Source organism: Camponotus vicinus, unplaced genomic scaffold (assembly GCF_025532165.1).
Source record: "Camponotus vicinus isolate PSW18456_S1 unplaced genomic scaffold, iyCamVici1.0 SCAF_7, whole genome shotgun sequence".
Taxonomy (NCBI): Eukaryota; Metazoa; Arthropoda; class Insecta; order Hymenoptera; family Formicidae; genus Camponotus; species Camponotus vicinus.
This window is the reverse complement of record NW_028141979.1, coordinates 4,535,722-4,562,028: the sequence shown is the minus strand read 5'-3', so window position 1 is coordinate 4,562,028 and position 26,307 is coordinate 4,535,722. Positions and strand designations below refer to the sequence as shown.

Sequence of the window (26,307 nt, the reverse complement as noted above, 5' to 3'; positions counted from 1 at the left end):
ATTTATAACATTAAAATATATCTATTTAAAAGTAAAAATTAATTGCGCGCAATAATTAGTTTTAAAATCAATTATTTTGAACATTGCTTTATATAATAGATTTTCTTTTATCTTTTATATTTTTATTTATCGTTTATATTTGCGAATTTAAATTTATGTACTGTATTACAAAATAAATTTCAAATTATGTATTATATTATATATAAAATTATATATAATATAACTCTCCCATGGGGTACACCTTGTCGCGGTGGGAGGGCTTAGTACTTGGATGGTGCCTTGAGGTTTATCTTAAATTTTTTTATGATAAATCTTAAGGTGTCTGAATGGGAAGCTAAGTACCCTTTCGCGTCGTCGGTGCCGTCAACGTGCCGCGGACGGCAAGCGCTTCGTTACCGCGTTTTCGCGTTGTAGTATTCTCGCGTCGTCGCGTTTTCGCGAAACTTTTGGACTTTTTCATATAAAATCCCAATTTCATTTATTGTCACGAGTCTCTACTTCCGATGCCAACTAACTGGGATGTTTCGAGTTTGCATACATTGCTATGCAACGTACACTCTTGCTTCGTGCTTCGTCAAGTGATTCGGCCCGAATTAGTTAGAACTCGATCGATTGCTCGGAATGGTCGTCAATGGGTCCCTTCTCTTTGCTCGTCTACAGCCACACGCACTGCGTGTGTTAACTCTGTCGAGGAGTCGAGTGGATTCCCCTAGGCACGATTTTCGCTCGGTAAAAGGGGTTGCCTCCCCATTTTCTAAATTGCTGAATGTAAGCGTTTAAAAAATGTGGGTATCCTCTTCTTTTGCCGTCTACTAGCCTGGTGTAGCATATAGCAACCGCGGGAGGCATAATTTGTCCGGGCGGAGCACCTGAAATCGTGCTTAGCGGGTCCAGGTTCGATACGAGATACGATAATTATGCGCGAAAAAGAGTCGGTGAACTTCATTTTCCTCTATTTCCGTCAATCGTTTTGTCTTCTTTCCGATTTGGGCTTAGTCCTTGCTCGTTGTATCGTTGCATTCCCGACCTATTGACTCGAAGCTGATTCTCGTAAGTGAAATGGGATTTTCGCTCGTACCGAAACCGGGAGTGTCGTTGAAAGTATATACATATTAAGTATATACATCGCGCGATCAAATAGAAAATTTTTTATCGTACCGAAATAGTGCGGGAGTGCCGTTCAGTATCGCGCGTAAAATAGCGGAAATAGCGATATAAAAATATCGCTCGCGAGTGCGGGAGTGTCGTTATCGCGCGCCAACAACATGAGAGGTGGAGGAGGCCTGGGAGAGGCATCTTACATCGGCGGAGCAACCTGATGGTGAATATCTATTATTTATATTTTAATTGTTATAAATCGTTAACTTGTTATAAACGAACAACAATTCGATCTTATTATTTAAATGAATTAAAGAGAAAGATTTTTATAAAAGTCATATAAAATTTTCTATTTAAAAAACAGTTTCAACAATTTATAAAACTTTTCCATACGTGTTTTATCTGCTTATTATTTTACACATCGGATATAAAATTCCGCGCGATAAAAATTTTTTTAAATATTAATTGCATTTTGTGAGCATTATTATAAATGAATTTTATATTTGTATGTTACAGACAACTAGCTTCGATAACAACAACTCCGCTGTTGCGCATCAGTGCCGGTGAGTGAGAAAAACTTTTATTTAACTTTAAGGTAACGGATTCGTAGAGATTGCAGATGTAGATATAGATGTAGATAGTAGATTGTAGATAAATCCGTTGCCTTAAAATGGATGAGCCAGGATGGATTAAATTAAATAAATTAAATTAAATAATTTTAATAATTTCTTTCGAACTTATGCTTTACATCTATTGCGAAAATATATTGAAATATTAATTTAAAAAAAAGAGATCAAGAAAAGATTTTTTTGTAAAGATTTTGTCTAATTTATTAAATAAAGGACACGCATTAACAATTATCAATTTTATCAATTTTTTATGCTAATTTACTCTTATAATACGCACTTAGCTTCTAATTGCTCATAGCTCATCCATCGTAGAATTTGTTTGTAGATATTGTTTTTAAACTTTACTTTAACTTAATATAAAGCCAAATAATTAATTAATTAAATAATTTGTAATATGATAAATACACACATTAATTTTATATTTTATTATAAAATATAATTTATAGAAATTTGTAGTAATTTGGCTTTATTTCAGTTAAAATAAAGTTATATTCAATATTTAACGAACGATCGTTACTAAATGAGCGTAAATATTTCACGCTCTTTTGCCGGTAATTATCTGGCAAAAGAAGGAGTAATTATCTCCTTCTTCGATCTCTGATTAGAGATCGAGAAAGAAAGTGGCCAGGATCAACGAAAGGTAGGTTCAACTGGCCTGAAGAGTACGGTTAGGGTACGCGGTTAGGGCACGCAGTTAGAGCACGTGACTAAGATATATACATGATTAGGTGAGGTGATGATTAGAGATAGGTTCCTCAAATCTCGAATAATTTTAGTTAATCAGGAAGTAGGGTTGTTAAGGCTATTAAGTAAAATCATTAGAATTTTTCTATTAATATTAGGGTTGTTAGGGCTCTTAAGATCATTAGAATTCTGTAATAGTAGGATTGTTAGAGCTATTAAAATTATTAGAATCCTTTAATAGTAGGGTTGTTAGGGCTATTAAGCAAGATTCATTCTTTCTTTTAATATTCCAATAATCCTAGGGGTAAATTAAAATTATTTTCATTAAGTTGAATTTATTTTTAAAAACGTTGTAAAAATAAATATAACATGTTTTAAAAATAAAAATGTTTTAAAAGTGAAATTTAAATTATCAAAATTATCTTCAGAAATATTAAAGAAATTGCATAATTATTAACGTTTAAGAAATCTTAACATGTTATATTTTATTTTAAAACTTAAAGATATATGTGTATTAAATCAAATATAATATTAAATCCAAATGTTAATGCTATCAATATCAAATTATTATATCGATGTTATTAAATATTTGAATAAATGGAATATTATTATTTGATATTGATAGCATCATAAATTTATAAATTGTAAATTGTAAATTATAAATAGTTATAATTGTTTTTTAATTATAATCTAACATTAATATTTTAATTGTAAAATACAATACAATTATGACTATAATTATATTATATGAAATTGTATTTACGATTGTAAATTCTTATGTAAATTACACGAAAAATTATCGAAAGTATACGTATAATGATTACATAATAGTAATTAACATAATAGTAATTCATTAAATTAAAGTATTTATTTCTGTAGTATATATTTTTGGAATAATCATAAAAGAGTAACTGTTTGTATTTTCAAGTCAAAGAGTCATTAATAAATTCGGAAAATTTTTATATAATACATAAAAATTCGATGCTAAATTAATGATTAAATATAAGCATTATAAAATTTGACGGACGCCTTCGTTGCAGAATCGCGAGTCAATTATTATAAATTTTATGATATGCTTTCCGTTAGCTTTATTTATTTATGAATTCCATATCGCGCGTAACTGAATATTCTTAAAATAAATTATTAAATTATGATTGCGAAAATACCGTGTTCTTTCCGCGTTCTCTTCGCGTCCTTATACAAGATTATCATTTTAACAGAAGAATTTTATCGCTGTCCCTCTCGTCAGATAATATTCCTAAATATTGCTAATTAAATATAAAGAAATGTCGAATAAGAGAGTGAAGATTCGATGTGATAAGTCAACGATTAAATATTAGCTTCACAAAATTTAACGATCACCTTCGATATTATAGAATCGCGAGTTAATTATTATGAATTTAATAATTTGTTTTTTCAATTATATTTGTATTTACGAATTTTTTTTTTCGTATCGGAAAATATTCATAAATAAATTAATAAATTACCGTTGCGAAAACACCGTGTTTTTCTCGCGTTCTTTTTCGCGTTCTTAGACGAGATTGTCGTTTTAATAAAAGAGTTATCATTGTGCTTTCCGTTAAATAAACATTAATGAAAGTTGCGTAGCTCGTACCGCCGAGGAGTCGAAACGATTTTCATCATGGAGAATTATTTCTCACCGGTTTTTGTGAGATCCATTCGCGACGTCTAGTTCGGTGCCCTGTTGAAAATTGGGAATTTTTATTGTAAGATTGAAGGAACTAATCCCAGGTTTTCCTGGCAATTTCCGAAAGCAATGATTTCGGTAGTAATTCAACGACGATACGTTTCTTTAACGTCGAATTAAATTAAATAATATATATTTAGATGAGAGAAATGTATCTTTTCTTTTCTTCGTTAAAAATGTTCTATCATTATTAGGATTGGTATTATTATTGTCTATATATATAATGCCAGAAAGATTTAATAGTAGATTAAATATGGATATAGCGTTGTGTATAAATTTTAATTTTTCAAGTAATTTCATATTGTAATTAATTTGTATAAATTTTTTGATAAAAATGCTTACGAACGAATATATTTTTAATTAATATAATTTGTCTCTTTTGAAAAATTATTTCTAGGTGCTGGGGATATTAACATTAATTTTTAGTTTCTTTTAAGAAACTATTTGCAGGTATTGGACATCCATCGCCATTTTGAAATATTAGTTTTTAGGTATAAACCATTTTATATATATGTATAATAAAATATATGCACAAATTCACGTATCCAAAATATTTTTATAATTTTTAATAATGTTATATATTATATATAAGCGAAATTATACATGAATGTTACATAAAATGTGCGAATACTTAAAAATTTCGAGACAAATCGAATGGGTACTCCTATATCAGTAAGATATTGATTAAAAGAAAAGAAATTATTAATTTAAACGTTATAAGAATAAGAATCTAGAGAATTAATCCAGAATTAATTGTTTAAAATTATTTGATTTATTTTATTTTGCACACTGTTTGAATTGAAATTTTTTAAATCTTGCTGCTATCGGGTTCGATTCGTCTCGCGCGCGCGAACGGTACCCCAAATTATATGTGTTCGCACATTTAACACATACTGCAATAATGCATGTATTTTATTATTTATAAATATAATCGTTCGTAATCACACTTCAATAAAAAAGGTCGTTATATCCATTTAATTTTCAATAAAGAAATATATTTCTTAATAATGGAAGAACATGTTTTCTGATGTTCATATCAATTTCGTGAATTAAAAATAATGACGAGAGATAATTGTCGTTGATTTATTACTGAAATCATTGCTATCGGGAATAGTCTGGAAGATCCAGGATTCGTTCCCTCCTACAGTGAAGTTCCCGACGTTCAATGGATCACTTAACTTTTCTTCGCAGATTGATCTTGCGAAATCTGATGTAGAAACAAGATGTTAATCGTTCTCCATTTTTAAGATCGCTTCTCTTTTTATCGGATTATCGGTATGTCACTCGCATATCTGCGATTGAATATTCTGAATATTATCGATTTATTTATTCGTCGCGTTTTATCGCGAATTTTAAATCGCGATTTATCTTATAAAAATTCGCAAGTAAATCGGTCGGTGAATTGCATATTCACAAACATTACATTAGACCTTAAATGTTTGTCGAAATATTTTCGATTTTCTATATTTACGTGATAATAATTATATCGCGCATGTGTCTATTGAGAGCTTAGATTATTATATTATAAAAATTATACGTATCGCGATCAAATATTCCGCATATTATCGACTTATTTATTCGTCGCGTTTTCTCGTGAATTCGAGTCGCGATTTATCTTATAAAGATTCGCAATTGACTCGGACAGTGAGTACTGTATTCGTAAATATTACAGTCATCAAATTGTCTGTCAAAATATCTTCGCATTTATGTGATAATTATATCGCGCGCGATTATAATGTTTATTGAGGCGCTTCGATTATTATATTATAAAAGGTATACATATCACAATCGGATATTCCGAATATTATCGATTTATTTATTCGTCGCGTTTTCTCGGGAATTTTAAATCGCGATTTATCTTATAATTTAATCGTTGATTTATACATTGAAGCTTTGTTTATCTTTCCACGTCTTCGAATATTGTTTTTGATAGTTCGTGCAAAATGCTGGTAGTGCAAATATTTTCTTCTATAATTTAAAAGACGATCGATAACTTTATTAATGACTGTTTTAAACGTGATTCTTTACATTATTTAAATCTTATTAAACTCTACAATTACATCGATTATTAGAGGGACTTTGAAAATCATTCGTTCCGTTATTTTCTATTAAACGTGACCATAACGCTATTTTTAATTATATTTTAAAGCTTATGGAGCTCATTTCATCTTATTCAGCTAATCATGCGCGAAATAGGATATGTATTTTATTCTCAATCGTGAAATCCGTATAAAGTCGCGTATTAATCGCAAATAAATCGGACAGTGAATTTTATGTTCATAAACAATACGGATCACAAATGTTTGCCAAAATATCTTCGTCTGTCATCATTTGTGTGATAATAATTATCGCACGCGTGTCTATTGATGGTTTCGATTATTATCATATTATAAAAATTATGCGTATCTCGCAATCGAATATTCCGATTATTGTCGATTTATTTATTCGTCGCGTTTTCTCGCGAATTTTAAATCGCGATTTATTTAGTAATTTAATTGTTGATTTCGAAGTTTATTCTATCTTTTCATTTTAAATATTTCCTTCGATAATCTATACAAAATGCGCCAGTAATGCAAATACTTTCTTTTACAATCGAAGAAACGATCAATAATTTTATTAATGACTCTTTTGATCACGATTATTTACGTTATATAAAACTTATTAAATTCTATTATTGCATATCTATTATTAATAATAAATGTCGCGTAATTAATCTTCGCTGATCAGTCTCGTCTGGACTATGTAAAAATTTTTAGTAAATTTTATATTATACGTATATTTTGAACATTTTCGTGTAATAAATTATTCCCTGTAATAAATTATTTTGTATTAAATTTCGAATTATATTTTATATTAAATTTGTATTATATTTTGTCATATATTTTGTAATATGTATTTAGCATAAAAATATTATGTATAAAAATATTATATTAAGCATAAAAATATTATGTTGGTATGAAAATTATAATAAAAATATATAAAAATAATGTTAGCTATATTAAAATGGAACATATGAATTCTTTATATTTTATATAAAGGAAAAGACTTAAGATATTTTGCAATATCTATATTTTTCGAGTCTTAATTATAAAAACTTCAGAAGACTCAGTGATTAATTTGACAAATTCTATACATGTATTAATAATTAAATTTTTAAATAATTAAAAAAATGATTAATAAATATCAAAGATCAGTTTACTGCTAATTAAGAAGATTGAGACAGTCTTCTCTCTGATATATATTTGTAGTGATACCGATTGGGTAAAAAAAGAACGGGAGAGATTGTGGAGTCCTCTGTCGGAGAACTTGAAGAGATTTGTCGCTCTTATGCTTAAAATCTATGTCCTCTCTTTCTATAACCTTTCTTCGTTCGCTAATATAGGGTAAGCAGTAGTGAAATTGATCCCTGTGCTTTTAAATAAATCTCGTGCATCTTGAGAGAGAAACATGAAAGTAAAAAAAGACGATACGATGCGGAAAATATCGAGGCCAAAAGCAGGCGATAATCTCGAAAGAGCTGTTAAAAATGTGCAACATATTTTGAAGGTTAGATATAAATTCTAGTGGACAATGTGGAATGTGTTTCACATTTTCTAATTTTATATTTATCAGACATTTTCTAATTTTATATTTATCAGACCATTTTATCGTGTATTTATTGTTGATTTATATTATTATTTATTATTATTGATTATTTATTATTATTTATTATTATTTTATACTTTATGCATAATTATTTTAATATTTATTATTGTATTTACTACACGCTATATGTGTTACATTTATTAGTATGAATACTCTTTCCAGAAAAAGAAAGCAGAAGCTAAAGCTGCTAAGAAAAAGAAAACAAGTTTAACAAAATGTAAATCTAAATCTAAACAATTTAAAGTGAAAAGGAGACGTAAAGGGATAGTTTATGTAGGACACATACCTCATGGATTTTATGAAGAGCAAATGAAAGATTATTTCAAACAGTTTGGAAAAGTAACACGAATACGAGTGGCACGATCCAAGAGAGTATGCATAAATGAGTTGTAAATTATTTTATGAGAATGAGAATTTGACTCTGTTTATTTTTAAAAACTTTATTCGCAGACTGGGAAAAGTCGTGGATATGGTTATGTAGAATTCCTTTACCCAGAAGTTGCTAAGGTTGCAGCAGAAAGTATGAATAATTATCTCATGTGTGGGCGATTATTGAAAGGTATTTAAATTTTTAAATTATATTAATATATTAATTTTGATTGCTTTTCTTTATATTCATATGACATATGTGTTTTGTAGCTACATATATTCCACCTGAGAAACAGCACTTTGGATTTTTCATGGGATTAAATTGGACAGAAAATACATATCCTAAATTGAAAAATAGGAGAAAGATGGTCCTATGTAAAAACCGTGTTCAAAGTACCGAAAATTATAAAAGCTACATTGAAAAATCGCTTAATAAACTTTCTACATTAGAAGGTAAGCTACAAGAGAAAGGAATTACTATAAAATTTCAACCTGTTGATGTACCAAAGTTATAACAAATAATGAAAGTTATAACTTGATTTTATATTACTGTAAAAAAATATGTGGTACATCATTTATGTATTGGAAGAATAATAAAAATTTATAAGGTAAATACAAGTCTCTATTATACTTGTAACAATAAACATTAAATTTGTAATATTTCTATAAATGATATCTAATCATTATGTACAATTACATCTAAGTGTTGTATACTAAATTATCGATACATTTGAAAAATATATCACGATACAGTAGTGGTTTCCTGTACATTCGTCGTGCTTCCTTTTGTTCGCTTCCACTTCATACGTCTATTCTGAAACCACACTTTCACCTATAAAAATATGATTGAACGAGATAAATGAATATATAGGAATTTTAGTTTGTTTTCATTAAATCTTTTATAATATACCTGACGTTCCGTCAAATCCAGCGCTACAGCAATCTCATAGCGACGCAAACGTGTTAAATAATTACTGTGCGCAAACTCGCATTCGAGATGCCGAACTTGTTGCTTTGTAAATGCGGTTCTCTCCTTCCGCGGCTTCTCGCTTGCCCTTTTCGTTGTTTCTGCAATCATCAAATAATCGAAAAATTAACAAACTATTGGAATTTACATGGTATTTGTAATTTAAATATTTTTTAAGATCGATTTCTAGCGTCAATTTAATTAGTAAGATTTTTTTGCTTTTATCATCTCCTCGATAAATGTACTCGAATATATCATATGCTTTTAAGAGCATATGTAAAATATAGATAAATATAAAGAAAATAATTTTGAATTAAATTTAGAGAAAAATTCTACATATTTATATTAAATTTGAGAATTAAAAATTATGAATTTATAATAATATAATAAAGCAAAAGAATTCATAATAAATTACAATTAGCAGGAAACAAACTTATGTCGATTCGGAAAAGAACTAACAAAAATCATGTGTTTATAGATGATTCCGATTTAGACGCGAATCCTCTCTAAAGCGCGTTAAGAGATCGGTCCAGTTTCTTCCTGGACGGTGACATAACGCTCATTACCCGGCCCGATCTCGCTGCATCTCGTCCTCTTGCCGCGCAGTTTTCCGCGGCAAGATTTTGCGGCGACTTTTTATCGCCGAGATGAAAATAGCCGCGCGTATGATGCGTCAGTGCGTGATTACACCCGCTCGTAGCTTGCGAAACCCGCTTTTGCTGGAGAAGCGCGGCTTCTTCCGCACAACGACACGTGGCCACCGAGAAACAGAGAGAGAGAGATGAGAGACTTTTTCCTCTCTCTCTTTCTTTCTCGAGGCCCTTAACTTTGCTTCCGTGCCGCTATCTCGGCTCTAATTGCTAGCTGACGTCAATTGCGAGATCTCTCGTATAATCCGTGGCCAGCATCGATGGTCACTATGGACCAGTTACGAGAGTAAAGCGATACATCAGACAAGGACGTTAAAGTGCGTCATTTTTGCGAGTTGTATTTCGATGCGAGCAGTTTATACAAACTCCATGACTTTTGATAAATAAAGATATATAAATTGAAGACTTTTACCGGTTTTTGAAATTAATCGCTTCAAATGGACAAGTGAAAAGAAGAAATACTATTTCACACAAAGTTTCACTCTTCACATATGTATAATTCTAATTTATGATATTTGAGATAAAGAAGCAAGCATAGGAATTTAGTTAAAATTACATTCTAATTTTAATAATTGGACGCTAATTTAGATTTCTATCGTTGATTATGATTTCCTTTCTTAGTTAAATGTTTAATATTTAATGAAGTTAATTGAAATGCTGATCTATAATATGGGAAAGGATATATTTGATTATTTTTTTAAATTTTGATTGTGAGAAATTATTTTTTTTTTTTTATTCAATTCAATGATGTCAGAAAACGATAAAAAATTTTCAGTTTGAAAGATTCATTTGCTGCTCATCAAGTTAAGCAGAGTGTAAAGAGAAATAGAAATTCACATTATAAAAGTCAGTATAATATAGTATGGGGAGAGACACACTACGACGTTTATTACGCAAGATGTATACCAGCTCGAGATACATTAAACATTTGATAAATATTTAGATTGCACTGGGCCCGTTATGGCCGCATTGGCGACACTAAAGACATAAACCTTCCAATTGTACTGTCAACGATTTAGATCGGAAATCCGTCGAAGCTATATGATCCGAAATGTTTTAAACTAATTTACTACACACACAGCTGTGCACAGCACTATTAAAAGTTCTATTTAATAACTATTTAAATAAGTATGTTGATATTGAATTAAAAATGGCATAAGAATCATTCCTCAAAATATGATAATTTTTGAGTAATTATTAATTTTTTTATGTAATTTTTAATACAACTTAAAAAAATTAATTCTTCTTTTATAAAAGATATAATTTAGAATGTGTGTATATATAATTAAAATTGATAGTAAAAATATGTTACCTTGTTCTCGATGGTGCGGAGGTGTATTTTCTCCGAAGAATGAATTCGCACAACTTTGATTGTGTTGCGAATCTTGCCAAAATTGATACTTGTTTTTATCCTCATAATTTATAATCGTATTTTGCAAATGAGGCATTTCCCAAGTGCGAAACATCGTTTCTGTATTTGTCGAGGCCATCACATCTTGATTTTCGTATAATAAATCTTTGGATTCGTTCGAAGATGTCACATCTTCCTTCTCACTCGTCGGATCGATTATCGTATGACAATCTGTGATATCTTGCTGGAAATATTGCTCCCACCTTCAAAAATTAAATATTAATTAATCATTTTACACATTATAATAAATATAATTTTACACATTTTATAGTAAAATATGCAATTATATTAAATTATATAGGATGTATATGGTAATGATAATTTCATGCTATTATGGCGTTCCTTGTTTTAAATATGCGGTAAATTAGAGTAATTTTGAAAAATTTTGAAAATATTCTTTTTCTTGTAATAATTTTTATTATAATTGAAATCAATATAATTGAAATCATTTTAACCAAAGATATATTTTTGAAAATCGCATACGAATAATGTATATTTTATAAAAGCAGAAATAATTTTTGGACGAATATTCTTTCTAGAATACAAAATACATGATAAAATAAACATAGAAATAATATTAAAATATTATTTCATAATATTATAAAATAATAAAAGAGAGATGTTTTTGTACTTTTAAAATTTCTTATTTGGCTCAAATAAAAGAATACTCTCTCTAATATTGATAAAAATGTCAAGTGCCATTAATCATATTTTATACATCTTTTAATCTTTTTACGCAAAATCTAGAGCTTTATCTATACCTGCGATAATTTTGATTGGAGTCGGTGCTTTGAAGAAAATTCGCGATATATGGTGACGAGTGTAGACGGGCGATTTCGTCGGTCGCAATGTCAAATCCGCTACAGGAATTGCTCCAGGACCATCTATGACACCAAGGTGTCATCTCGCAATCTGTCGCTGATCTGGGGTTCTGTCCTTCCAAGTGAAGACACGACGGCGTTGGCGGTGTCGGTGGTAATTCAAAATTGTCGGATATCCGACGGCTGTTCGTAATCGTGTTTTTCGACCACGACATCACGACTAGCAATGAGACAAATAAAGATTTCGACAGTTTTTCGGCACGTATGTTAATGCCACCTGTGTATATACGAAATTTCTTCGCAAATATATGATAATATATAGAAATTAGCAAAAATGTACTTAAACAAAATTCGCGATTCTTTTACAATATAATTATTCACATATATCCTTGATCTTCTATTTACTTCATATAATTTTATCTCAGAAGAAAGAAAAAGGAAGAGAAAAAGTATAAAAAAAAGTAAATTTTTAATTACTTATATTTAATTGGAAAGCATGTTTCTCACTCGGACATTATGAAGCATTTCTATAAGCTTTATGATTTTTAATGATATTGTTTTTGGTCTTCTTGCTCTTACTTTTTCCTCTCTTTTTCCTTTATATCCTTCAATAAAGTCGCATAAAATTTCAAAGATGTGTCAAAAACTTGATGTGTGTAATATTAAACATGCACAACAATTGGGAAACACCGTATATAATTAATTTGTTTAAGAAAATTACACAAATCGGAAGAACACAGCTTCACCACAGAATCACTCCGTGCGCGGCTCGGTGCGAATTGTGTTAGCGCCTACTGAGAAATGTCAAACGAGCACATGTGACAGCATCGTCCTAAGACTCGCCGTAATATCATGGAGAATACTATTGGAATCGTAGGAGTAGGGTCTTTCATATAAGCTCTGGAAGCTTCTTCCACGTTTACTTTTGGCTTTTTGGCCAATCCCCGAGTGAATCGTTTCTCATAGTCAAAGTGACTAATCCGCGTTCGCGAAAGAATTTAATTGATGACACGCGAAGGCGGTTTTGTCGAATTTTTTCTTCTTGTACACCATTCGCTGAAAGTCAAGAGAATTTTAGACGATGCACGCGTGGGATGTTTTTACGACTTATTTTATTTGAGAGCCGCCAAATTTTTAATATTTTCATAATAATATAATATTTTCATAAGTGTAGAATTTTAATTAAAATCAAAATATGTTAAAAATAATTAGGAATCTTCATACTCTGAATTCTTACAACATGTTCTATAAAAATTTAAATAAATTTTAAAATATACATTTTAAATATTTTCTTTCATAAAATTTTTAAGTCAATTTCATTAATGAGTGATTGAAATGGAATAAATTAAACTGAATTAAAATTTGTACCATCAATCAATATCAATATTTTTAATTATATTAATATAATTGTTCAGATCAAATAATTAGAATTAAATTTGACACCACTATAATAATTTAAAATATGACGTTAAAATATGATGACGATTTTCACCATTTTGAAATACGATAACTTCCGATTGCAAGACATGCTATAGTAAAAAGGAAGGAAGTATTCGCTTCGGTTGTCGAAATGTTGATTAAAAGTAAAATTAAATTAGAATTAAAAGTAAAATTAAAATTTAAAACATTTTATTAAATTCAGTGAAAGAGATAAATCTTATATAGTTTGGATTTTCTCATAATTGTTGATCAGAGGAAGTGTGAAGTTGAAAAGAATTGTGTTGATTATTGTTATTTTAATTGATTTATTACGTACGAAATTTGTTCATAATGAAATTTGTCCATATTTAAAAGAATTTAGTTTCTTGCAATGTTAAAGTAAAAACAGACATCCTGAGATTTTTTTTATTATGTGCCTATTAATTCACTTAGCAATTTAAAATCATTTTAAGCAATTAAACATCATACGTTGAAAATGCCTATTTTTTATTAAAATGTTTGTAAAAAGTTTAACTGTTGAAATCAAACGAAAAATCATGTTTAACATTAAGCGCGGCTTGAGAATTTGAGTGCGATTGCACACGATTTTCTTATCAATCAAAATAGAACGTAAAAAAGATAGAATATAGAAGAAAGAAATCGAGTTGTTTTTTTCCTCGAAACGATTCATTCACGAATTCGTCGTCGAACGTTTCATTGAGGAAGGCCATCATTCCATCAATGAGGAGTATAAGTCAATCAAGGGAAGGGGAGGGAGGAGAAACCACCTAAGAAAACACGGAGGGCGAGAGCGAGAGTACGAGTCGGGGTCCGACGCGGTGTTTCGAGGGGTCGACCTCTCACGCGTCTCCATTAGTCATCGGCATTGTTTGGCTTCCTCTTTCAGGATGATGGTCACACGCGTGCCGAAAGAGACGGCAAGAGGCCCACCATCTCGTCAAGCACTCAGCTCTCGGCACAGGAAGCAGGATTTTCTGAAACGAGACACTCTCCTAACGGCGTATCGGTGCCAAGCAGTCTCGGTGGATGGAAACACCGAACCCGCGTTTTCCGCATTTCACGCTTTGTAGCTAGTTTTTTTCAGCGCATACATCCTCTGTACGTATTCAATAAAAATTGGAAATCCACGAAAATGATCAAGTCTTGACAGAATTGATAAAGATTATTTAAATACTATATTACTATTAATATTATATAATATTACTATTAATTATAACGTGGATTAATTATAAGCTCTAGTTTATTTAAAAAACACAAGGAATTAAATTATATATATTTGTTGTCTAGAAACGCAATATTTTCCGTTGATATTATAGAACATTGAAATAGATGATACGTAAAATAATTTTTTAAATCGATACGAAAGAGCTAAATACTACTTTTTGGATTTACACTTGATAGAAGGTTCGGCCGATGATTAAATTGCTCGAAAGATTCCCTGAAAAATAGGATCCTCTTTTTCCCACGAATTTTTTATCTTTCATATGACAGATATATTTTAGATCGGACAATATCTTACAAATTCAAGCCTTTTTTCGTGAAGTCAAGTTTCATGCGACATAATATGAAAAAAAGCGAAATCCCACAATGAATACTTGTCGCAGTCTTGGAATAGGTATCTGGCTTTCTCATTAACAGTCGAATGAGAATTCTCATGCAACTAACTCAAAAGCTAGACGTATCTAGTAGTCGCAGCACATTAAGCGCACATTAGATACCCACGTGTTTGTTTCAATTATCCACAATCGCGGTCTATTTAAATGATTTAACTCTTCGTTGATGATTTACGCAAAAATGATTGATGATAACAAATCATTTATTTTTAAAAATCAACAATTATTCATTTTTAAAAAAGTCATACTAAATCGGAAATCTAATATATTACCCCTCGAAAGTCTTGAAGTTTATTATTCTTTTCCATGATGCCGATTAGTTTTTTCCTTGTTAACAATTAGCACCACATAATTTTTCCTCTTGAAAAATAAAAATATACTTTAAATATAAATATTCGTACTTCGATACACTTATGGATTATTAATAGTGAGAATTAATTTGTTGAATTTAATAATTTTTTCCAAATTTTTTTAAAAAACAAATTTAAGTTTAATAAAATTCAATTTTAAATTTAATTTCACATAATTTTTACGTATAATTGTAATTTATACCTATATATATATATATATATATATATTGATATTATTTAAAAAAACACACATGCGTTGTTCTTGTCATGACAAGGAATTTTCACAGTTTATAAGATTACTGCGATAGATTACGTATAAATAGCAACAGATTTGATTTAACAATTCGATTAATTGAAATATGCTAAATTTTATAGATATCTAATTAATTGAAATATATTGTCTCCAATTTTGCAATATTCATATACATTTTCAAATCACCGAATTTTTTCTGGTTCCGGCCAATTCTGTCTGTTTTGTTTACGGTGATTAATGGCTAAAATGACCCCAACCTTTCCTCGGTTCTTTACCGGAAGCTTATAAATTACAAGTGCAAGATGACGACGTTGCCCGTGTGTATTCTTGACTCATTGCATAACGAAACGTGCGCTTGTCACGACAGAGCGACGTCCGTCGATTTCTCGCGAGTTTCGGACGAATTGCAATTGACTGTAAAATACACATGTATGATGATATTCAATGTTTAAGTGCTTCTCTTGGTGTATTTTTGGCGGGCACATCTGGCCGAACTCTTGACATGTTTCCCGCTTTTCGGACGCAGTTGCCGTTAGTTACTCGTCGGCAATGTTCGTCCGTTCATCAGATCCTGTGGGAGCGTAGCACCTGTTCGCCGATAAGTATGGAGGATCGCCAAACACAAGGTAATAGCACAGGGTAGGGAAAAACCTATCAAAAAATTGTTATTAGAAATACGATGTATAATTTGGGATATTTAAGAATCAACCAATCATTCAGACACATGAGACAATTTATATATAATTCTTTTGTAAATAGTGAGAAAATTTTGTAAGAATACAGTTTATTCTGATTAATAAAAAAACGCAATACATAAAATAATTATTCTTTTCTTAAATGTAGTTAATTGTGTTGAAGTAATATTGACAAATATTATATACGAGGAATTAAAAATAAATTATCACATTTTGATTACTGATTATTCTATTATATATTACTTTGGTATAACTTATTTTATTTTATTATAAACAAAAATAAATATATATAAAATCTCCTGAATGATACTTCAGGAAGATCGCGTCATGGATGGCACGTGAGGACGCGAATCGCGATAATGATATTCATCTGCGTGGCCGTTACTTCAATGATCATTTACTGGTTCGTTAGTTCGATTATAGAAAATCGGCGGAATAGTAAATACAGGGGATCGATCGATGGAAAATCTCATAAAATGGCCTATTTGGAGAGGCTATCCGATCAAGTTTTACCGTTGGAGTACACGTAAGTACAATCAGAATATTTTTTTTGCTTGCTACTGAAGCACTTGAAATAAAGAAAAGAGATATTCTTTTATTTTTTTATTTATTTCAATCTCTGAATTGAGCGTTTTGTCAGTTTTTATAATGCATATTAACATCAATATAAGTCGCTCAGTTTTCTGTATTATTCTTTCTCTTTCTCTCTCTCTCTCTCTCTCTCTCTCAATCAAATATATCAAATTAAATGTGCCAACCAGTGCGCATTAAGTATATTTAATTGAATTCGCCATTAAAGATTTCTTTAGCTTTTGTTAAAAGAAAATGCCTATGCAACATATGTGATATTGAAGTAAGTTTCCTCTAATTTTAAATCTGAATAGAATTCAAGTAATATGCAATGTAAAATTAACATGACACAGTTTGTCGCAGTTAATGATAGACTGACATTTGAGTTTTCTGTCTGCGCCGCGTGTCAATCATCTGAATGATTGATATTGCAGACATAAATTAGAATATTTGCAGCGCATAACTTTATTTTGCTCCTTGCTTGTTCGGATTAAGATTAATGTTAGAATCCAATCATAAGCGAGGAGATAAATATTTATGTTTACAGCAAGTAGCACATCTAAATTAAAACAATCAACATGTATTAATATATCATTTGTTTTTCGATCTTCCATAATGTAATCTTCTTCTCTTTGGAAAAATTTACGTTGCAGCTTGAAAATAATGCCTATATTAGAGGAGAAAAATTTCACGATGATTGGCATCGCACAAATCCAATTTTATTCCAAGATTCCGACCAAACACATACGCTTTCACGCCCGCAAACTTCTCATACAAAATATTACCGTGAAGAAATATTCCTCGAATTCATCGGAGTTGATTAACAAATACATCGTGAAGGATGAGAAGGATTTTATCGATTTGAATTTTTTGCAATTACTAATAGCGGGAGAGACTTACGTTTTGCATGTAAAATATACGATCCCATTACATGAGGAACCAATGGGATTTTTTAGGAGTTCATACATCGACCGTGATACTAATGAAACCAGGTAGTGATTGACGCAAAGATGATATTAAATATTACTTTGTTACCTTTAATATTATCTATCAATATCGACATTAATTTCTTCGTTTTACAATAAAATATTTAGTGCAATTTGTGCTTATGTATTATATATATTTATCTTATCATCTTGTGATATTATTTTTTAGATGGATAGCAGTGTCGAATTTTTCTCCCGACTACGCTCGTACAGCCTATCCATGCTTCGACGAGCCGTGGATCAAGACGCCATTTCGCATTTCAATCGCCAGAAAATCCAACATGCGATCGCACTCGAATTCAATGAGAAAAGTCACCGAAGAAATGTAAAAGAGATCCATTCAATTTTATAACATATCGCATCGTTAATCGCACATCGAACTGCTGCAAAGACTTACATATATAATGTATTCGCGTTTAATTACACACAAAGATTGATTATATATATAATATTCCAATTTAATTCAGTTTCTTCTCTTCAGCCGTGATATGCCAGGATATGTTTGGGACCATTATGAGAAGACGTTACCAATGTCCACTTACTTGGTCGCCTTCATGGTCACCGATTTCGTGAGTTACGAAGTTGCCGTCACCGATCGACCGTCGCATACGATATTTTTGAGAAAAGATGTCGCAAATAATACGAAATATATCGGCAATTTAATACCAAAATTGCTTCGTTTAATTCAGAATTTTACCAAATTTTATTACGAATTGGACAAGCTGGATGCGATTGTGGTTCCCAGCTTTGCTTATTCCGCGATGGAAAATTGGGGCCTTATAACATTTCGGTAAACAAACTTGCAATAGTTTTTTTATAAGAGGTATATTACCTAAGATATTTCGCCTCAAACGTGATTCGACTTTTTCTTCAAAAAAATTGTTACATATTTATAAAATATATTTATTAAATATTAATTTTATAATATATTTATATTAATTATTTTATATTAATTATATTTATATTAATATTTATTAAATTTATTATTAATAATATTTATTATATTTATATTATTAATTATATTATTATATTTATATTAATATTTATTAAATATTAATTTTATGTGTAATATTATAACAACATATTAATTAACAAAATTTTAAATATAGCTTTGGAGCTATTGATATTGCTACATTGATATTTTTAGAGAAGATTCCATCCTCATAAAAGAAACTGACGGTATCGCTGACGTTAAAAAAGAATTTGCTAGCATCGCAGCGCACGAAGTCGCCCATCAATGGTTCGGTAATCTTGTAACACCGAAATGGTGGGATGACGTATGGTTGAAAGAAGGATTCTCCTCATTTTTCGGATACTTGGCATTAAGCGTGGTAAAATATACTTAAATAAATTTTTTTAAATTGATGCTAACGTTTTCTTCGCCTCCTTTCCAAATTCACAATCATAATTACGAGTATTTTTCACGTAATAACTTTTTTGTCAGACTTCTAGTAATTTGATGTGATTGCTATTTTTCACTTATTCGCTAATAATTTTTCACAATAGCTTCATTATATTTATCGCGTTTTAATGGTTTACGAGAAGTAATTATTAATTTTTATAATTGCGCAATCATGGCGTTGTAGTATTTATTCAATGATTACCTTGCGATTATCCCCCTTGATCTTTCAGCTCGAGCCTGCATCTTGGGATTTGCAGACCAACTTCCTGATCGAATGCCGCGACATGTTTGACAGCGACGCCGATGAAACGGCACACCCATTGCATATTGATTTGAGCGAACTGAGCTCGCTCGCTGATGTCTTCGATTTAACGTCGTACGTCAAGGGTAATTGCATGGCGCACATGATCTATCATTTTCTGGGTGAACGGATCTTTCTGTCGGCTGTGCGCCGCTACATACATACATACCACTATCGCAGCGCTAATCAAACGGATCTCTGGAGCGCTTTTCAGGCTGAGATCGATGGAGCGAACGGGCTACCGGCTTCCTCAGGGCTCCGCATGAAGGACATTATGCGAACTTGGACGTATCAGGCAGGCTTCCCTGTCTTGCACGTCCGACAGAATCGTGAAACCGGTGCGATCGAGTTTACGCAGGTGCGCCCCATGTTTATCGCAGATCGATCTACACAAGCGTGTTTCTTCATCTCTCTTCCTTGTATCGTCGACGACAAATTATTTATCGATGGAATGTGTTTACGACGATATTAATCATCGTTATTCCTTCAATGAAATGAGACAAAAATGACGTTATGTGGCTTTACGAATAAATTATATAGGATGCTTCTGTGTATATTTTAATCTCTCGGCAGATCCTCCGAGATTAATCTGAAATTCGATTTTTTTTTACCGAAAATTTGATCGAGTTACATACTTAGTCACGACCTTTCAATATTTTGAATTAATTGATCATTGAATTTTTGTTGATTATGAATTTCATTTGGTATTAAAATATCATTTATTTCAAATATTTTTTGATCAAAAGTTAAATTGCAAATGAAATTGTAATTTAAAAATATAATTGTGGATAAACTAATAATTTTTATATTAATTTGTCTGCATAGTCAATATTAATCATTTCTTTCATTTATCATTTATCTTTTTTTCATTATATATGTATAATTTAATGTATATAACTTAAACATTTAAAATTAATCATAATGCTTTATAAGCATTATAGATAACTTTTTCAGGAAAATATTGTAACTTATAATCTCCATCATTATAATAGATAAATAGATGTAAAACACAACCGTGAAATATCTGCAGTCGATAAAAATTGCTCAATTATGCGATGTTTGTATTTCAGAATCGATTTTATCATTATGGCCTAAATAGTACCAGCAAAGAGTTATGGCACATCCCGTTGACGTGGACAACCGAAAATGAACAGCAATTTGGTAATACCTTGCCGAAGGCATGGATGGTCAAGAAACGCATGAAAATTAACGACACTGCTCTTAGCCAGGCGACTTTCAACAATCAGTGGATTCTGTTCAATATCAATCAAACGGGTAATACTCTCGTCGTAACATCCACCGTTCAATTAAGAAGATAATATCCAGAGCGATATTTTCACCGACAATATTAATCAGTTTGAAAATACCCGAGTCACTTGATAAATTTACATACATATTTATTTCACACATAAAATGTTCCAGTTTTTGCAAATATTAGAAACTTAAATTAAAAACAGTGCTATTCATTTAAGTGTCCAGGGATTAATCGTTCACAGATTATAACGCAATATTTTTTAAATTTTATTACTTTCAAATTATTCAAGATTTCTGTTAATAGTTTATCGTCCTTATATTTTATAGCTTTGTATCGTGTCAATTACGATATAGAGAATTGGAAATTGTTAACGAAATCCTTCCGAGCTTTGCCGAAAGTAGCAAAAGTGCAAGTGCTGACCGACTCGTCTGCGATGGTTAATGCTGGACTGCTCAATAAAAGAATCATGTGGAGTATTCTTGAGAAACTGGAAACGGAAAGCGGAGAAATGTTGTGGACACCCGCGATGCCTTTATTGACTACCATCCAAAGCCGTCTTTGGGACTCGAGCATATTCGAGGTAATATCTGAGATCATCAATGTCGCACTCAATGTTTGTGTACTCAATATCCATATAATAAAAACAAACTTTCTTAATTATTAACAATGGTTTTTCCGCGACAACAAAACACACGATACATCTATAAATAAACGGAACCGCCAATTTTCGCGATATTTTCGCTTCGTTTGCAGCTCATTTGCCAATTTTTCCACGATCATAAATGGCAAGGAAAAAATTTGAGCACACATTTTGTTTTATTATTAATTTATACGGCTGCGGCGCGCGATAAGATATGCGAGATAAAATCGATGCCGCCTCGCGCGATCTAAATTGTTCACTATGCAGTTCTGTCTTATGTCGTTATTACGCGCAGTTAAGGCTTAAGTATGGCATTATAAAGCGTATGATTATCCCTGAGACAGATATAAGCGATCATCGGCCCATCGGCCATCGTTACGATTCGACATTCTCAATTAGGTCGGAGGACTCAATCATTATTTGCACCGAAATACGAGGCACGTAACATTTAATTAAGCACTCGCGCCGACCAATGTTGCCGTAACAGTTTCCTTTTCACAGAAGCCATTATTGCAAAAATATACGAGAGGAAGGTCTCACTGCAAGTAAAGAGGCGGGCCCGCGCGCGATTTCTTTGGACACTCCGTGTCCGTAAGCCTAACGTGCCAAATTAAATAAATACGCCGCGGCGTATCTTCGCGTTTTAATCCACCCGGTTTATGGCTCGTAAATTCTGAATAAATGGAATTACTCTCTTACTCCTTGCGCGAATCAACTGCAGATCTCCATAATGTTGCGATAAATATCGCTGCCGCGATTACTTTGCCTTCCTTCTCGCAATTTCACAAGAACATTTTGATGTTTTGCAAAAAAGTGAAACGGAATCTTGAAACGAGAGAGTGATATTCGCTTAAACTGTAGCAGCAGTTTGTGGTTTCTTTTTCTTTTATAAAGAAAATAAAACCCTGCAATATACAAAGAATGAAGGGAGAAGGAAAGAGAAAACATAGCTTCAAACTTATATCCAAAACAAAATTTTTTTTTAAATTGCTTAAATTATTTTTAAATTACAAAATAATTAATCTTTTTATGTTTACGCGGGTATAATTTTAGTTACAATATTTAGAATGTAATAATTATCAATTGCATCTTGGTCATTCTCAATAATATATTTTAGCTTCAAAAATATTAATATAATTAACATTTTTTAAAATATTAATGTAATTATTTTTATTTTTAAAAGTTTGTTTACTTTACATTGAAATTTTTCTGTCTAAACAGAAAGCACAAATTTAATCGGTTTCTTCCAGTTCGTGATGTGCAAATTCATAGACAAGGTGTACAGCAAAATGGCACCGTCGTTAGTCCATAAGGATCCTTTGTTGTGGACAGAATTCGAGGTCAATGTAATGAAATCGGCATGTTTGGTAGGTCATCGGGCATGTTTAATGACAGCTCTCAATTTCGCAAACAAAATGCTACAAAACGAATCGTCAAATTCGTAAGTAGTTAGAGTTGCAATTGCAAATATTGACCCTATATTTAATATCGGATATAACTCGTTGTTTTTGCAATTTATTTGTTTGTTATCGACGTGATACATTAAGATTAAATAATAATCAGAATTCAGTCTTAAATATATGATAAGAATATAAACATATTTTAATAATAAACACTATTATGATGGAAGAAAAATCACCATTGAATTAGTGTTCCAGAGAAATTTCGTAGCTGGACGTATTGTACATTTATGAAAGTTGCCATGGATGAACAATGGCTAGCATTCTTGAAGAGATATAACGAATCAGCTGTATACGAAAAGGAAAGCCTTGTCTTTGCATTAGGGTGTCACGTTAATCCGAATCTGTTGAAAAAGTAAGTTACATATACAAAATAAAATTATTCACACATTAAAATCCTTCACACGATTATTATATAAAATTATTGGATTTTTACATAAAAATTATCCTAGTTAATTACAAGATATAATATATACAAGAGATTTAATATATAATTCTTGCGAATCATAAATTATGTTAGCATAAATACTTTCAGATATTTGACTATGATATTTTCACAAAAGAATACGCCTCAACTTGCAGAAAAGGCTCTAACATCCGTGGTGTTAAATCCATATGGGTATCACGTTGCAATGGAATTCCTAATTGAACATTGGGATAAGTTTAATGCGAATGCAACAGAGAAACATAATAATTAGTAAGTTAAAAAAAATTTAAAAACACGCATGATAATGTCATCTGTTTCAAACTTTTATCAAAGAAGCAACGATTGTAAACTTTTATTTCTTAAAATATTAATTTTTCTATACATTTTATATATTCAATTTTTATATATTCAAATTACAACTCGTTAATAAAATATTTTCATTATTTTAATTCCAGCGCGAATGTTGCTCTGATCAATACATTGCATACCTTTGCGAAACGTATTCGTCAAGAAGAGGACGTAGAATGGGTAAGAAAATTGCACGAGTGGTGAAACTTAATGAGGATCGGAAAGTGAATGATAGCGTTCCCCGCAAACGGATATGCATATCTCGTGGGTATGAAAAGTGCCGAATTATTATGTAACTATGGCGTTTTTTCTTTCCCAGCTACGACAACTAAGAGGCAAGAGCGAGAAATACGACACTGTGATCGGACGGGTTATTAATAGAGCTCGAACCAATGTCGCGTGGTACGAAAAAGAAAAAAATGAGGTAACGGGTCTCTGATTATTCAGAAAGTGAAACGAAGTTCCATATCTGACAGTCAAATTTCACTCGATTCAAAATCTTCCCGTTTTTTAATTCATTTTCGTTGTTTCGTCGATTATTATGAAGATTATTACTATTAATTGATGACATTTAAATGCATTCTGATGTATTTATCACTTATTTACGTAATTTACATGACGAAGTAAGAAAGCATACACACATGATAAAACATATCCTTTCACAACTGTTTATGTTGTCAGTTTTAAAAGGAACAGAAAGTTTGCTTGCAAAGCGCTAACATTTAATTCTTAAATACATATATTCTCTTGCAGACATTGAAGATATTGAAGGAAATTTCTACGAGACACGATGAAACGAAAAATTGCAGGAAGCAGAATTAACTGTGTTAAAGATTCATGCCAGAATCAATGTCAGCTATATATATGTATATGCGATTATAAAAAACCAACAAAGCAATCATAAATAATTTATGAAACATTTGATTGTGCAGAATTGTTAATGCCAAGATACAAAAAAAGAAACTATTTCCACTCTCGTATTAATGAAAATTATTAATGAAAATATCTACTTTTTATTATTAATGATAATAATTATGAAATAAAGAATATCTATTTTTATAATATTATTAAATGCAAAAAGCTCTTACGGAATTGCATGTTGCTAGACTTTTTCTTGAAATACGAAAGATAAATTGATGATAAAAAAAATCAATAGTAATCAAGTATAATATACAGTATAAAGAGGTGCATCAAATATGCTAGGATTACAGGATGCAGGACATGACACTTTTCCTTCGAAATCATCCCTCGAGTATCAATGCGTTGAGCCAAGCTCGAATATAATTTATCTGTACAAGAAATAATCAGCTGCCAAGTTATCGGTAGAACATCGCGGATGCGCGGATAATCGGGATATCGTCAGCATCCCCCGAGGATCGTTGCGAGAAGTTCTTGCCGCGAGAAGCGCCGGCGGAACCCCGCTCCTAATCGGGCAGTAACGAGCCGGGCTTTCGTGTGGTCGGAGGGAACGTTGCTAAGTAAGGGATTGATTCACGGGCAGTTATAATACCGCCAAACCGAAGGCCCTAATAGATTCAGGTCAATGCCACTACCGTTCTTCGAAGTCGTTTATTATGTGGGAAGAGCGGACCCCGTTCTCATGCCACACAGGTCGTCGGTAACCTGTGTGTGCAACGGACTCTCCGCGGCGGTAGGATTCGCCAGGAACGCCAAAGTCGAAGGTCCCATCGAGAGAATCTCCCTCTATCTACATAGGGGGGTTCTTCGTCCGCACGGTGTCTTCTTTTATTTCCACATGCGCCTCTCTCGATGCGGTTCATTGGACAAAAATGAAACACGATTCTATTCATCTCTTCTCTTTTTCTATTCTTTTTTTTTTAACTTTGATCACGTTGTGCGACCGGGAGAAAACACATGCGCTAAACTTGAATAAAAATTGCCAGCTTGATTTCACGTACTAAATTTTTCATTATTATATAATAAATATTTTATTTTAATGCAGTATTTTTAGAGTCTTTTACACAATATAATATGTTCGTGAAAATGAAGTCGCTAATAGTAATTTATACCTTCTTTGTCGATTAAATTTGTAAAGTTTGCTGAGAGGGAAGTTGATTGGTAACTTTCTCACGCCTGAATGGTACCCTTTGAAAAAAAATCTCACGCCAAGTTGTTTTGACCAGCATAGTTATCCGAGTGGCGTTTAAGTTCATTTTTGAAGAATGTTTCTAGTAAAAGTCACGTATCGGTTTCTGAATTAATATATATATATACGTTATATTCACACATGCGCACAAAAAAAAAACGATACGAAAATATAGATGCTTTTGCACATGTATAAAGTATAAAATAAAAATAAAATTAGCATGTAATTGTAATTCATATTAATTATAATTCCTATTAAATATTTTCAATTGTTAAAAACGCATGCTTAATGAACGAGTAAATTTTTCTTCTTTGAATACATTTCTTCACGTTCTCAATACGCCATAAAAATTACTTTGTTTGATATTAAAATAATAAATGATAGAAATAAAAGAAAACCTTATACATTTTAATAAAATAATGAATAATAAAAGACTCTATAGAGTTTTGTTCGATCCACGGGCATACGGTGTAGAAGA

General features: G+C 31.3%; 3 protein-coding genes across 6 annotated transcripts; 2 read left to right on the top strand and 1 right to left on the bottom strand.

Annotated features, from left to right (window-relative positions):
* Positions 1-7,456: 7,456 nt before the first annotated feature.
* Positions 7,457-9,028, top strand: LOC145974766 (MKI67 FHA domain-interacting nucleolar phosphoprotein-like). Its single transcript, XM_083104779.1, has 4 exons — positions 7,457-7,665; positions 7,927-8,136; positions 8,215-8,323; positions 8,404-9,028. Exons 1-4 carry the CDS (start codon positions 7,567-7,569, stop codon positions 8,646-8,648), a joined length of 663 nt encoding a protein of 220 aa, XP_082960905.1. The 5' UTR covers positions 7,457-7,566; the 3' UTR covers positions 8,649-9,028.
* Positions 8,611-12,766, bottom strand: Btn (buttonless). The gene is made up of 5 exons (XM_083104778.1): positions 12,704-12,766; positions 11,923-12,202; positions 11,063-11,364; positions 9,044-9,201; positions 8,611-8,965 (listed from the first exon to the last, which is right to left on the bottom strand). The coding sequence occupies exons 2-5, from the start codon at positions 12,195-12,197 to the stop codon at positions 8,876-8,878; spliced, it is 825 nt and encodes a 274-aa protein (XP_082960904.1). The 5' UTR covers positions 12,198-12,202; positions 12,704-12,766; the 3' UTR covers positions 8,611-8,875.
* A 3,236-nt stretch (positions 12,767-16,002) lies between these two features.
* On the top strand, positions 16,003-24,641 carry LOC145975180 (thyrotropin-releasing hormone-degrading ectoenzyme-like). 4 transcript variants are annotated; one of them, XM_083105478.1, is made up of 15 exons: positions 16,003-16,264; positions 16,649-16,859; positions 17,557-17,895; positions 18,059-18,214; positions 18,371-18,679; positions 19,037-19,220; positions 19,522-19,950; positions 20,663-20,867; positions 21,174-21,427; positions 22,738-22,928; positions 23,138-23,302; positions 23,483-23,644; positions 23,830-23,902; positions 24,042-24,146; positions 24,476-24,641. In XM_083105478.1, exons 1-15 carry the CDS (start codon positions 16,066-16,068, stop codon positions 24,542-24,544), a joined length of 3,051 nt encoding a protein of 1,016 aa, XP_082961604.1. In that variant the 5' UTR covers positions 16,003-16,065; the 3' UTR covers positions 24,545-24,641. The 4 variants fall into 4 exon arrangements, 3 of the variants coding, with proteins under 3 accessions (XP_082961604.1, XP_082961606.1, XP_082961605.1); XM_083105480.1 differs by having other exon boundaries at positions 16,178-16,264; positions 16,746-16,859; XM_083105479.1 differs by having other exon boundaries at positions 16,185-16,264; positions 16,653-16,859.
* Positions 24,642-26,307: the final 1,666 nt, after the last annotated feature.

Bases quoted from the DNA above. Each gene is read 5' to 3' on its own strand.
- Btn (XM_083104778.1), bottom strand. From the start codon at position 12,197: ATGTCGTGGTCGAAAAACACGATTACGAACAGCCGTCGGATATCCGAC. The intron at 9,202-11,062 runs GTAACATATTTT...TGATGATTGCAG, and splicing joins TCCGCACCATCGAGAACAAG to AAACAACGAAAAGGGCAAGC. The intron at 8,966-9,043 runs GTATATTATAAA...ATATTTTTATAG, and splicing joins TGGATTTGACGGAACGTCAG to GTGAAAGTGTGGTTTCAGAA.
- LOC145974766 (XM_083104779.1), top strand. From the start codon at position 7,567: ATGAAAGTAAAAAAAGACGATACGATGCGGAAAATATCGAGGCCAAAA. The intron at 8,137-8,214 runs GTATGCATAAAT...CTTTATTCGCAG, and splicing joins GAGTGGCACGATCCAAGAGA to ACTGGGAAAAGTCGTGGATA. The intron at 8,324-8,403 runs GTATTTAAATTT...TGTGTTTTGTAG, and splicing joins GTGTGGGCGATTATTGAAAG to CTACATATATTCCACCTGAG.
- LOC145975180 (XM_083105478.1), top strand. From the start codon at position 16,066: ATGTATGATGATATTCAATGTTTAAGTGCTTCTCTTGGTGTATTTTTG. The intron at 17,896-18,058 runs GTAGTGATTGAC...ATTATTTTTTAG, and splicing joins CGTGATACTAATGAAACCAG to ATGGATAGCAGTGTCGAATT. The intron at 24,147-24,475 runs GTAACGGGTCTC...ATTCTCTTGCAG, and splicing joins ACGAAAAAGAAAAAAATGAG to ACATTGAAGATATTGAAGGA.